This window comes from Peromyscus maniculatus, chromosome 21, assembly GCF_049852395.1.
Source record: "Peromyscus maniculatus bairdii isolate BWxNUB_F1_BW_parent chromosome 21, HU_Pman_BW_mat_3.1, whole genome shotgun sequence".
Taxonomy (NCBI): Eukaryota; Metazoa; Chordata; class Mammalia; order Rodentia; family Cricetidae; genus Peromyscus; species Peromyscus maniculatus.
Window position 1 is genome coordinate 48,890,818 of NC_134872.1, and position 13,888 is coordinate 48,904,705.

A 13,888-nucleotide genomic window follows, 5' to 3' on the forward strand; every position below is an offset into this window, starting at 1 on the left:
CCTCCTGCCTCTGCCTCCTGAGTTCTGGGATTAAAGTGTGGCACCATACCCAGCACTTATGTGGTTTTCAATTTAACATTATTAAGCATTTCTCCTTGTCTTTATATATTGTACATAATGTCAGTCTCAACTGTTACAATAATAATCATCTCATTATTGGATTTATTATCATTTGCTTGAATATTCTCTACGTGTTAGAGACTTGGATTGTGACCCCTCTTTTTATTGCTCTAATAAATCTTTAATCTCAACGTTATTGGGGTTTATTTTTCTGGATTTAGGTTTGTTTCCTTTGGGAAAGAATCCCAGCAGTGGAATTTTATATACATAGGGTATGAACATTTTTATAATTATCTGCACAACTTGCCAAGTTGTTTCTTACAAGGCTGGACCAGGTTCACAGTTGCACCAGCTGTGGGGCAGAGGACTGGGATCTTTCTAGAAGAAGTGGGAGTCCAGGTGGAGCTGGGATGGGGCGTCAGGAGTGAGGTGAGGACAAGGCCTGTCCTCGGTCTAGTTTGGCACAAGTAAAATGTTGTTCAAGAGGTGAGACTGGAAAATTGGGGGAAAAGTAAATAATAGGGGACTTTGAGTTTGGACTTTGCCTGTGAGTAAGAAGGAGCCATGGTTTGTTTAGGGTAGAGATGAGTGACCGAGGGCCTTGTCAGTCATCCAGGGAAGTCTAGCCCATCCCATAATTTCTCCTGCTTGTCTCTGCAGATGGGAGCAGCCTCCCCGAATGGGTGACGGACAATGCTGGGACCCTGCACTTTGCCCGAGTGACCCGAGACGATGCTGGTAACTACACTTGCATTGCGTCCAACGAGCCCCAGGGCCAGATCCGTGCCCATGTCCAGCTGACCGTGGCAGGTGCGACTGTGATAGGGAGCCAGAGTGGGCGGGGCCTGGGGAGCAACAGCTTGTGCCCGCTCGGACAGCTCCGTGATGCTCTCTGGTCTCTTCCTATCCAGTGTTCATCACCTTCAAGGTGGAACCAGAGCGTACAACCGTGTACCAGGGCCACACAGCGTTGCTGCGGTGTGAGGCCCAGGGGGACCCCAAGCCTCTTATTCAGTGGAAAGGCAAAGACCGAATCCTGGACCCCACCAAGCTGGGACCCAGGTAGGTGGCCTCCCTTCCACACTGACTTTACCTTTCGTGCAATGGTTGCTCCCTGGGGCCTGACCAGGTAAGCACTGCTGTGGCTTCTCTTACCACAGGATGCACATCTTCCAGAACGGCTCCCTGGTGATCCATGATGTGGCCCCTGAGGACTCGGGCTCCTACACCTGCATCGCTGGCAACAGCTGTAACATCAGGCACACAGAGGCCCCTCTCTTTGTCGTGGGTATGGGTCAAGAGAGGGTACCCTACACAGAAAGTGGTAGAATCCTTTCTCATCATCCATATAGTGTCCCCTATACAGAGAAGACATTTATGTATGTATGTATGTATGTATGTATGTATGTATGTATGTATGAATGTATGTATTGGTTTTTTGAGACAGGGTTTCTCTGTGTAGCTTTGCTCCTTTCCTGGAACTCACTCGGTAGCCCAGGCTGGCCTCGAACTCACAGAGATCCGCCTGCCTCTGCCTCCCGAGTGCTGGGATTAAAGGTGTGCGCCACCACTGCCCGGCCAGAGAAGGCATTTAAACTGGAGAACTTGGGGTGTCCTTTCCAGTATACCTTCCCAGCCCCAGATCCCTGGCTGGACTGTCACTGACTTGGCATTCCACAGTTGAGATGTGTTTGGGTCTGCTGAAGGATACTCTCTTCCTCAAGTGCCTCCTTGTCTTGTACACTTAGAAAGGACTTGGCTTGGCTCTCACTCAGACCCCAGCCTAGTGCTACCAAGAGCCCGGTGACTTTGAGCCGGTGGCAGAGGACATCTTGTTTATCGTATGCTGAGTGGGAGGCAAAAGAGAGAGGAGTGGGCTGGGCCTCAGTTTCCTCTTCAAGGCACACCCACCCCCCCCACCCCACCCCCCGCCCCAGTGACCTAGCTTACTTCTACTAGGTCCCACCTTCTGAAGGTCCCACCGCTTCCCAAGAGCATCACAGGCTGGGGAACAAGCTTAGCCATGGTCCTTTGGGAGGGAAGCACTTCAAGATCCTAGCTTGGGCTGGAGAGATGGTTAGAGGTTAGGAGACTGACTGTTCTGTCGGAGGACCCAAGCTCTGTTCTTAGCGTCCATCATCAGGTGGCCCACAACTGCCTGTAGCTCCAGCTCCAGATGACCCAAGGCCTCTGACGGCACCTGCACTCACAGGCACATACCCGCACATAGACACATAATTAAAAGTAATTTTTAAAAAAGGCCCAAACCTGTATAAACCAGGCATGACAGTTCATTACTGTAATCCTGGATCTTAGAGGCTGAGACAGGAGGATTTGTCATGAGTTCAAGGCTAGTCAGGGCTACATAGTGAATTCTCTAATACCCTGGGCTGCAGAGTAAGACATTGTCTCAAACCAAAGAAAAGAAACAAAAACTCCAAACTATTTCAAGTGGGGAGGAAATCAGGTCAGGAAGCAAGAAGGCCAGAGGAGTTGTGACAGGTTAACAGCCCCAGGCCACACCTGCCCTAGTGATCTCTGTCCCTTTGAGAAGTTGTCGCTGTGGCTGCAGATGAGGGGATTTAAAGAGGAGGAAAGTTCACAACTTTTTCTGGAAACTTCTCCATTCAGCAGAATTGTCTTCCCAGTAACGCATCTTGTAGCAAATGGAGTGTGGGATCCTTGGTTGAAGCGTGTCCTCAGTCTCTCCCTCCAAGTTCATCTGATGACTCAGAGGACTTCTGTCCCCTGGGCCACTGAAAGCCGGTAGACTGGCCACACAGGAACGTACTCGGAGCTGGGTGATAACTGGGATTCTGAGCTAGAAGCTTCCCAGGGCCCCTGTCCAGGGTTAACTCACAATATCGAGTCAGCCAGTGAAGGAAGGGATGCTCCTCGGGTCCCCATGGCATGTGGAGGCCTTCAGGTGTCTAGGCGTTGCCACATGTGTGTGTGTGTGTGTGGTGGTGGGGGGAGGGGGGTTGGTGAAGACGCAGGGTCTGCTTTGCTTGAGGACCCGCCGTCCTGACCTCTCCCTGTGCCTCTCAGACAAGCCTGTGATGGAGGACTCTGAGGGCCCCGGCAGCCCGCCCCCTTACAAGATGATCCAGACCATCGGGCTGTCCGTGGGTGCAGCCGTGGCCTACATCATCGCCGTGCTGGGCCTCATGTTCTACTGCAAGAAGCGGTGTAAAGCCAAGAGGCTGCAGAAGCAGCCTGAAGGCGAGGAGCCGGAGATGGAGTGTCTCAACGGTGAGGCCCCCTTCTAGGGGGCGGTGGGCCGGCATGGGTGCAGAGCGCCCCCCTGTGGCAGTTGTGGAGGAAGAGAGCCAAGTACTACTGAAGGTAGAGGGCTGGATCTGGGGCTGCCTCTCCCCTGGCTGCAAGCTTGGAGTCAGCCCCTTCTCAGGGCCTTGGCTTCTGAACTGCTCGGCTCAGGACTCCCTCATTGGAGCCTGGCCGGCCTTCTCTCCCAACTCTAAAGCACAGATACAATTGGTAATACAATGTGTAATAGAAGCATATACTTGCTTCTGTTACACATCTTTCTTCCCCCCAGTAGTCAGCCCCCAGGGGCCATCTGTCCATCTTTTTCCTAACCCCTCCCACCATTAGAAGCTCCCTGAGGGCATTGCTGGGTGTCACTCAGGTTAGGCCTTCAGGAACAGCACTTGGCTCTCCTCGGTGATTTCCCCTTGCATAAAAGGTCCAGTGAAAACCAAATTACATGTGTGGGTATGACATTCAGCTGGTGATTGAGATTAGATTCCCACGGCAAGCTCATGTCATAGCTCCTAATCACCTCCATCAATAAGTGGTCACCCTCTAAGGCCTGCCCCAAAGCCCCATCAGTTTATCTGTGGGAATAGCCAGTTTTTGTGGAAAGAAGCAAATGGGAGTCATGGATGACAGCGAGAGACACATCCCACCACAGGACGGTGGTGACCAGGGCGTCTCGCCTTGGACTATTGTCCCGACCCCTTGTTCCCAGGTGGGCCTTTGCAGAACGGACAGCCATCAGCAGAGGTCCAGGAGGAAGTGGCCTTGACGAGCTTGGGCTCTGGCCCCACAGCCACCAACAAGCGCCACAGCACGGGTGACAAGATGCACTTCCCTCGGGCCAGCTTGCAGCCCATCACCACTCTGGGTATGTGGCCTTGGCGGCAGCTGTCCCAACTTTGTTACAGGACTCTGGGTAACGGGCCGAGGTGGTTCTGAGGTCCTCAAAGTCCAACATGTTAGAGATGGCATGTTAGGGTTCAGGTTGTCCCCTGGGCATTAGTCACACCCCCACTCACGTGGTGCCATTCCTGTATTCCACCTGTACTGTTATTTTCTTGATGCTTCATGAAAGTGGTCCTTTGGAAAAAAGAACTAAAGTTAGAGAAATTGTGGATGTTGACTGATTTTTTTCTTAAGGTACATCAGAACTTAGGGGGCTGGAGAAATGGCTCACCTGCCTAATGGGTGGAGTGGAGCAAAGCCTGTGCTGCAAGAGGCCGTCATTGTGGTCTTCCCAGCCAGTGCTCCCATGCTGCGAGAGGCCATCATTGTGGTCTTCCCTGCCAGTGCTCCCGTGCTGCAAGAGAGGCCATCATTGTGGTCTTCCCTGCCAGTGCTCCTGTGCTGCAAGAGAGGCCATCATTGTGGTCTTCTCAGCTAGTGCTCCCATGCTGCAAGAGAGGCCGTCATTGTGGTCTTCCCAGCCAGTGGCTTCCACTGCCTGTGTGAAGGCAGCTGACTGTCCTGGCCCTCTGCCCACAGGGAAAAGCGAGTTTGGGGAGGTGTTCCTCGCGAAGGCCCAGGGCTTAGAGGAGGGCGTGGCGGAGACACTGGTGCTTGTGAAGAGCCTGCAGAGCAAGGACGAACAGCAGCAGCTGGACTTCCGGAGGGAGCTCGAAATGTTCGGGAAGCTGAACCATGCCAACGTGGTGCGGCTTTTGGGGCTGTGCCGGGAGGCTGAGCCCCACTACATGGTGCTGGAATATGTGGACCTGGTAGGTCTTGGGCTGGGACACTGGGCAATGTGCCGACGGAGGAGGGGTTCAGGGCCAGGACGTTACAGAGGTCTTGGCTTTTTGTGATCTCAGACCAGACCTGCCTCCTGCTTCCTGAGCCCCCTGCCTTCCCCGCTCTCACCTTTATCTGTGCTCAGTTTCTCCTGTCTTTCTGGACAGTTCTGGGCTTCTCTGTGCCCTGCCTGATGCCCTCAGGTACTTCTGCCAACTAGTTTGCTTTGTTACTTTCTCGTCCCAGAGCTTGCCACCACTTGAGAACAAGCTTGTCAGAACCTGGCGGCCTTCTCTCCCCCTTCCTGTCCCTCTCCCTCCCTCCCTCCCTCCCTCCCTCCCTCCCTCCCTCCCTCCCTCCCTCTCTCCTCCCCCTTCCTGTCTTTCCTTTCGATTCTCCTCTCCTCCCCTCACCTGGTTCCTCTCCTGGCTCAGGTGCCGGCCCCACCACCAGCCTCCCCCTCCAGGTTGTCACCCCTAGACTCACCCTACCTCTCTGCTCCTCACCCTTGCCGGGTCCTGGCCTTCTTGGCCCTCACGCTGCTGCTGTGGGACATCGGGGTGGGATATCCTCAGGCTGCTTCTGGGCGTGTGTGTGTGTGTGTGTGTGTGTGTGTGTGTGTGTGTGTGTGTGTGTGTGTTACTGTGACCCCTCTCTGTAGTCTATGAGGACAGGGTAAGGGGTTGTGTCTGCCTCCTGGCTCCAGGAGGCAGAGCCTGTCGTCAGGTAGGAAGGACGACAGAGGCCATCCTCCACATGGTCTTTAATCCTCATATCCCAGTGAGCTGTGCCCACCAGGGTGAGGACCGGGTGTCCATTCAGGTCAGGGCTTGTCACTGTCCTCCAGCCGGGACTCTGCAAGCCCTGGCTTGGTCTGATGCTTTAGATCCCGCAGCTGGGCTGTGCCTAACAGAGGTGTCCGCCCTTCCTTCAGGGAGATCTCAAACAGTTCCTAAGGATTTCCAAGAGTAAGGATGAAAAGTTGAAGTCACAGCCCCTCAGCACCAAACAGAAGGTAAGAAGAAGGTCGGGGATCCCCAGGGGAGGCCGCAGCAAGGGCAGACTTGAGCTTCCAGTGCTCAGTGCTTCTTTAGAGACAGGCCTCATGTTGAGTATGGCAACTGTGTTTATTAGCACAGCAGTCCCTGAAATGTATTCCTGTCCCCATTTCATGGACTAAGAAACTGAGGCGGAGAGATGAAGTGCCGGTCCCGGCTCTGTAGCCTGCAGGTAGCTTGGTATCATCCTGTTGGCCTCACAGAGGCAGCCGCTCCGGCCCTTGCCTTTTCTCTAGGAGCTTCCGGTAAAGCAAACCCCCACACGCCTGCGGCTCTGAGCGAAAGCCCCAGCAAGCAGCCAAGTCCGGAGGCTGTTGGGTGGGTGTGGCCTTGAGCAGGTTTCTTCAGCTTGTGTGTGGAGACTGTGACCTCACAGGCTGAAGGACTCGAGGCGTGACACACGGGAAGTGAGTGGGAGGCCTCAGTCAGGGATGTGGACGACATCCAGGTCCTTAGGTAGACAGACAGCTGTGGTTAACAAAGACGTTTCCTGATGGAGAAAGCCATTTGAGTTCAGTCCTCAAGGACAGGAAGTGGCTGAATGGCAGGAAGGGGATGGCTTCAGGAGAGAGGACCAAGGTAAGTGGCTGGGACAGGGATGGAGATAGGCTGACAGCTGAGTGTGGTGTTCACGTCTGTAATCCATTCTTGAGAAGCTGGGGCAAAGGAAGACCTTGAGGCCAGATCTAGTCTGGGGTTCATGGTGAGTCTGAGGCCAACCTGTGCTGACCCTGTGAGACCCTAACTTTAAAAAACAAATGAGGAAACAAGACAGACCGAAAGGAAGCTGGCACCCTCATCACGTGACCGGGGTGCTCGGACAGCCGTCACCCTCACCAAACACGGTCCTGCAGGTTCTCGAGTCTCATCTTTACATGGGTGAGCAAGTTTTCAGAAACTGGCTTCCACGCCCTCCTGGGACGTGGAACCTCCTCAGATCAGACAGGAATACTGCTTCCCAGATCCAGACTTAGCGGGTAAGAGAGCTTCCCAAGGACCCAGGTTCAGTTCCCAGCATCAGGTGACTCACAACCTCCTGGGACTCCTCCGATCTCCACAGGCCCCAGCACTCAAACGCACAGACCCACACACAGATGCACAGACCCACACACAGATGCACAGACCCACACACAGATGCACAGACCCACACACAGATGCACAGACCCACACACAGATGCACAGACCCACACACAGATGCACAGACCCACACACAGATGCACAGACCCACACACAGATGCACAGACCCACACACAGATGCACAGACCCACACACAGATGCACAGACCCACACACAGATGCACAGACCCACACACAGTCAGACAGACACACCGGCCGTCAGAAAAGGAAATACATCTTACAGTGAGAAACTGCAGGTGTAACCAGGCGTTATGTTGCCCCTCTCTGTAATCGGAACACCCTGGAGACTCTGGCATAGACATCGTGAGATTTGAAGATAATATAGACTGTGTTGTGAGTCTCAGGCCCGTCTGAGCTACAGTCTGAGGAAAAACAAATCAATTATTTACTATTATTTTGTGTGTGGAGGTCAGAGGACAACTTTGTGGTCGGTTCTCTCCTTCCACCTTTCTGGGGGTTCCGGGTCCTTGGGTTTGCCTCTAACCAATGAGCCGTCTCCCTAGCCCACCATCTGATTCTCACTCCTCCGTGATTGTGTCCTGTGGCTGGTGACTTGTGAATCTCTGTGCCCCGGGAAGCACACAGCCAGCCAGTCGCTTGTCCTGTCATTGCCACGGGTCGAAGGGACCTCTTCAGTTTCTGTTACTTGTGTGGATTTAATTGCCATTTTTAAAAGTTGGCTATTATTAATTACCGTATTTATGACTGGAGGCACGCACATGCCATGGCTCCCCTCCACCGTAGGCTCTGGGGCTCTCATTCAGGTCTGCAGGCTTGTACGATGGTGTTTCTACCTTCCGAAGCACCTGGATGGCCGAAGGAAATGTCTTTCTTTGCAGTGCTTAGGATTGATCCTCCTGGGCACTGGCAGGCGCTCTACTGCTGAGCACCACGGCCTCGCCATGCCCTTGTAACACGAGGGATGCAGTGATGCAGGGCCCTGGATCCTTTAGCATCTGCTTCCACTATTTAGATGAGGCAGCGAGATAATAAGAGCATACATCTTTTAAGTTTCATTTATGTCTATGTATGTGGGTGTTTTGTCTGCATGTATTTATGTGTACCACATATGTGCCTGGTGCCTGTGGAGGCCAGCAGAGGGTGTTGGGTCCCATGGAACTGGAGGTACAGACAGTTGTGAGCTACCAAGTAGGTATTGGGAACTGAACCCAGGTCCTCTGCAAGAGCAGCCAGTGCTCTTAACCACTGGGCCGTTTCTCTAGCCCCGAGTCTTCTTTTGAAAAACATGTATTATTGGTGTTTCAGCGTGTCTGCATCTGCACGCACGCACGCAGAGGTCAGGGGACAGCTTGAAAAAGTTGCTTCTTTCCTCCTACCATGTGGGTTCCAGATAATAACTCAGGTCGTCAGGCTTGGTGGCAAATGCCTTAACCTGCTGAGCATCTCACCAGCCCAGAGCCATGAATCTTTACAAGCACTCTGACTTTATTCTCTAGCAAGGACCACGCCTGCAGTGGTGACCCCCTTCTCCAGCTCTCTTGGCGTCTGTCTTCTTGCCAGGAACCCTGGCGTGGCCAGTCTTGGTCTATGTCACCAGGACCTGTCGTGTGTAACATTTAGTGCACGCCTGCTGTTTGTGCAGTCCATTAGACGTGTTCCTTTGAAGTGCTCGTGGAGATGGCTCAGTGGCGCCTGCTGCTCTTCTGGAGGACTTGAGCTTGGCTCTCTGCACGGATGACATTGAGTGGGTCACAGTTAACTGCCTGTAACTCCAGTTCCCCGGAGAGCTGATCCACTGCTCTGCTTCTGTCTCCTGAGTCCTGGGATTAAAGGCCTGATCCATCAAGCCTTGTGTTTTGAGACAGGATCTCTCCCTGAGCCTGGAATTCCCTGAGTGGCCAGCCCAGCTGGCCAGTGAGCCCTTTTCGTGGGTTCTGGAGATCCCAACTCAGGTCTTCAGGCTTGCACAAGCAAACACTTACCCACCAAGCCCTCTCCTCAGCCCCTTAGTTAACCCTTCAGACGACCTAGTGAAACAGATAATATGTCCTGCTTTCTGGAGAAGGCAGCTGAGGCCGTTGTGTTTGGGGTTTTCTAAGCAGCACTCCAGGGGTACCTGGAGTCATAGACAAGGGGTGTGTCCTGGTGGTCCCCTTACCCCCCAGGCCTGAGCTGTTCTGACAGGCTGCTCTCTCTCACCAGGTGGCCCTGTGTACCCAGGTGGCCCTGGGCATGGAGCATTTGTCCAACAACCGTTTTGTGCACAAGGACTTAGCTGCTCGCAACTGCCTGGTCAGTGCCCAGAGGCAGGTGAAGGTGTCCGCACTGGGCCTCAGCAAGGATGTGTACAACAGGTAGAAGGGCTGGGGGGGGGGGGCTCCCCTTCCTTCCCAGAGGCGGGACAGAGGATGGGTACAGTTTGTGGAGGGTAGCAGAGGGCTCCATGGCTGCTTAGTTGAAAGGTGGAGGGGAGGTTTGGGGGTGGGCAGAGCCTGCCACCCCTCTAGAGGTACAGTAGGTTCCCAGAAGTGGCTCCAAGTTGCTGCTGGCTATGCCTTTTTTTTTTTTTTTTTTTTTTTTTCTTGGTATTTTATATGCATTGGTGTTTTGCCTGCATGTATGTCTGTGTGAGGGTGTTGGATTCCCTGGAACAGGAGTTACAGACAGTTGTGAGCTGCCATCTGGGTGCTGGGAACTGAATCCAGGTCCTCTGGAAGAGTAGCCAGTGCTCTTAACCATCTCTCCAACTCCTCTTAATGGAATTTTAAGACCATCAAACCTCCCTCAAATGGATCCACGTCCAGAGTTGATCCAGCATACCCCTGTGCTCAGCATCCACGTTACTGATTCCTTTGAGGTCTACTGTGGGAAAGGCTGGGCCCAGCCAGGGGGAGTCCTGGTTTGAGGTGAGGCTGGGCTCCCAGGCCGTGGCCTCTGACCTCTGACCTCCACCCCTGTGTTGCCTCTCTGTGCAGTGAGTACTACCACTTCCGGCAGGCCTGGGTACCGCTGCGTTGGATGTCCCCAGAGGCCATCCTGGAGGGGGATTTCTCCACCAAGTCTGACGTCTGGGCCTTTGGCGTGCTGATGTGGGAAGTGTTCACGCATGGAGAAATGCCCCATGGTGGACAGGCAGATGATGAAGTGCTGGCCGGTAAGGAGCTGTGTTCCTGAGAGACGATTCTGGATATAACCCCACCCTCTCCGTCCCACCTCTGCTTGCTCAGGCCCCAGGGTTATTGAGCCTCTCTCCTCCTCCCTTAGGGCTGGTACTTAGCAGTTATGAAGGTATGACCTCTCCAGTTGTTAAAAATACGTAAATATGGGCTAGCTAGATAGCTCACCAATAAATAATTTCAGCTAGGTGTAGTGGCACACGCCTCTAATCCCAGCACTTGGGAGGTCAGCCTGGTCTCCAGAGCTGAGCTCAGGACAGACAGGGCTACACAGAGAAACGCTGTCTCAAAAAACCAAAAAGAAGGGCTGGAGAGATGGCTCAGAGGTTAAGAGCACCGACTGCTTTTCCAGAGGACCCCGGTTCAATTCCTAGCACCCACATGGTGGCTCACAACCATCTGTAATGAGATCTGGCTACACAGAGAAACCCTGTCTAAAAAAAAAAAAAAAAGGAAAAAAAAAAGTTTTAAAAAATACTGAGAAGCAGGCTCGGGTTGTGTGGGAGGTGATAGACCCTTGACTACCATATTCAAAGTCCTAGGTTCATCCTCGGTATTGGAAAACACAAAACTAACTTAGGGAGCACTTTATGCTGGGTAATAAATAGCACTTACCCAGTGTCCCTTCCAGCTGTCACTCAGTCGCTTCAGCTCCCACAGGGACCCTGCCTACCAACCAGAGTGAACTTGGGGAACGGAGTTATCTCTTTGTCTTATAAGATCTTTGCCATAGTCTTAAACTATGGTACCCACCCGTCACTGACCAGTACTCCCCAGAACAGAGCGACCCGTGGGCGACTGCTGTGGGAACTGCCCACCCCGGCAGGTGTTAACACATCCTTAAACATCCAGGCTAACACTCTGTCCCGTCTGCCCGGCAGACTTGCAGGCTGGGAAGGCCCGACTCCCACAGCCCGAAGGCTGCCCCTCTAAGCTCTACCGGCTGATGCAGCGCTGCTGGGCCCTGAACCCCAAGGACCGGCCCTCCTTCAGTGAGATCGCCAGCACCCTGGGAGACAGCCCTGCTGACGGCAAGCAGTGAGGGAGCCTTGCAGGCTGCGCTTCAGGGGAGAATACCTCCTGAGGGGAGCCTGAAGCATGATGGGCCTGGGGTCCCTGCCCAAGCACAGCGGGCGTTGTTGAGGGCAGGCAGTGCCTAGGCGTTTCTCCTCGCCTCAGCCACTGGGGAGGCTGACTCGAACCCAGGCTGGGTGACTAAGGCGTTGGGCTGGGCACCTTTCTTTGCCCCCTTTCCTCATCAGGGACAGTATGGGTGCCTCAGGTAACCCCGATTTCTGGTCTGAGACCTCTTTTGGCCAGGTCCAGCTCTGCCACTCATCTGCCAATGTTGCCTCGGGAGGGCTGGGCTCGGGCCGAGAGCTAGGTTTGGGGAACTAATTTACTCATGTACGCACGTTCCAGGATAGCTCTGGGCACACAGGACCAACAGTCCTCTTGGCCCATGGGTCCCACCTGGGGGTGGGTCTAGCAGGTTGTGGAGGACATAGCCGTTAATTCCTCCCCACTGTGGGTTTGTGCACACTAACCCAGACCCGTCCCCCAAATCCTTTCCTCATCCCAAGTGCCTGGCAGATGAAGTGTTCAGGGCCTTTCGACACTTATACAGCCCGCCCTTTTTATATGCACATGGGCGGCTTTTTTATGTAATTGCAGTGCGGGGGGTGGGTGGGCATGGGGAGGTCTGGGGGGACCCTAGAGGAATTGGGAGGGTGGTCCACCCCTGCCTTATACTTTTATTGTTGTTGTTATTGTTATTGTTGTTTGTTTTATGTTTTTTTTTGTTTTGTTTTTTTACACTCGCTGCTCTCAATAAAGAAGCCTTTTTTACAGTCTGTCTGTAAGACTCTTCGCTGCCTTTGCTCATGAATAGAGTTCTTTGTGACTTCATTTCATCTAGTAGGGTGTGGATGGGACTGTGCAGTAGATACCGGTCTGCTCTCCAGATCGCACATGTTTTGTAGTACGTCTTAACCTGTGACAGCCGCTTACTCTTTGCTGGTGACTCGGTCTCCACACCCGGGGAATGTAGAAGTGTAATGGACATGGAGGACCAGACAGGGGGTTAATGACATATTCGGGCTCTGAGTCCCTTTAAAACTAGGAAGGCCAGGAGCTGGAGAGGTGGCTCAGTGGCTAAGAGCATGGCTGTCTTGCAGAGGACCTGGGGTTCCGTTTCTCACACCCATGTAAGCAGCAGATTACAACTGGCTGTAACTAGTTCCAGGTAGTCTAATAGCCTCTTTTGGCACCAGTGGGCCAAAAGGGTTTACCAGGCACGACACAGACACACAAAGGTAAAACACATGAAATAAAAGTAAATCTTGACAAAAACACAAAAATGAGATGGGAAATGGTTCAGTGATTAAGATCCTTGTTTGCTGCTCTTGCAGAGGACCCTCGTTCAGTTCCCAGCATCCACATGGTAGCTCACAATCATCCCTAACTCCAATTCCAGAGGATCAGACCCCCTCTTCTGTCCTCTTCAGGTATCAGGTACACAAACAGCGCACATACATATGTTGAGGTAGAACACTGAAATACCCAAAATAAATAAATACTTATATATAAAGAATAGATAAATATAAAGTATATAATGGAGTTTATATATATTATATATACTTGGACAATGCCTCATGAGGCAGAGGCTAGAGGCCAGTCTATCTCAAAAAAGCAAAATAAATAAAACCACCCCATTGATAGGGAGGGTATTTGCCTGGCATCATGAAGCCCCAGGTTAGATCCCCAACCATAAGCCAAGCATAGAGGTATATTCCTGTAACCCCAGAATCTGGTCGGGAGAGGCAGGAGGATCAAGGCTGGGAATTGGACAGGTGGTTTGGCCATTAAGAGTAAACATTGGCTACTCTGCCTGAGCACCCAGCATCAATGCCCAGTACCCACTAGGCTGCTCACAACCATCTGTGACTCCAGCTCCTGGGTATCTGGCCTCCATGGATACCAGGCATACACACAGAACATAGACATACATGCATGATAAACACCCATAAACAAAATAATAACTAATAAAAACTAGTGTTTTCAATTTCAATTTAAGAAAGAGCAAAAAAGTTCAAAGCCACCTTCAGCTACATAAAAAAGGTCACCCTTCTGACCCTCTTACCAACCTCTTCCTCAGTCTTTAACTCCTATTTTCTTGATGTTTCCTTCCCTCTGCCTGCTTGGACCGAATCAGGAATCTTGTCTTCACTAACTCTGCTCTCTCTGAAGGGTACCAGTGTTAGTAACTAACTGTTTTTCGTGTTACTGGTTTATGTGTGGCAGGATCTCAGGTGTGGTCTAGAAATGGTCTTCAACTCACTAGCAGCTGAGGCTGCTCTTGAACTCCCGATGTCCTGCCTCTGCTTCCCAGGTACTGGGATGGCAAACATGGGCCACCGTTCCCAACCAGAATCTTCACCCCAATGTGCTGTGCAGCCAGCACCAAAATCCATGTAGCTCACCTCTG

The 13,888-nt window shown here is 52.6% G+C and overlaps 1 protein-coding gene across 2 annotated transcripts in view; it reads left to right on the forward strand.

Annotated features, from left to right (window-relative positions):
• Nucleotides 1–12,248, forward strand: part of Ptk7 (protein tyrosine kinase 7 (inactive)) — a 63,482-nt gene extending 51,234 nt beyond the window's left edge. For both annotated transcript variants that reach the window (XM_042266570.2, XM_076557731.1), the window contains exons 11-20: nucleotides 721–870; nucleotides 972–1,122; nucleotides 1,221–1,348; nucleotides 3,109–3,312; nucleotides 4,052–4,207; nucleotides 4,825–5,057; nucleotides 6,005–6,085; nucleotides 9,428–9,579; nucleotides 10,201–10,379; nucleotides 11,283–12,248. In XM_042266570.2, coding sequence (XP_042122504.2) covers nucleotides 721–870; nucleotides 972–1,122; nucleotides 1,221–1,348; nucleotides 3,109–3,312; nucleotides 4,052–4,207; nucleotides 4,825–5,057; nucleotides 6,005–6,085; nucleotides 9,428–9,579; nucleotides 10,201–10,379; nucleotides 11,283–11,443 — 1,595 coding nt within the window. In that variant the 3' untranslated portion in view covers nucleotides 11,444–12,248. The remainder of the gene's footprint in view (nucleotides 1–720; nucleotides 871–971; nucleotides 1,123–1,220; nucleotides 1,349–3,108; nucleotides 3,313–4,051; nucleotides 4,208–4,824; nucleotides 5,058–6,004; nucleotides 6,086–9,427; nucleotides 9,580–10,200; nucleotides 10,380–11,282) is intronic.
• The last annotated feature ends 1,640 nt before the right edge of the window (nucleotides 12,249–13,888 follow it).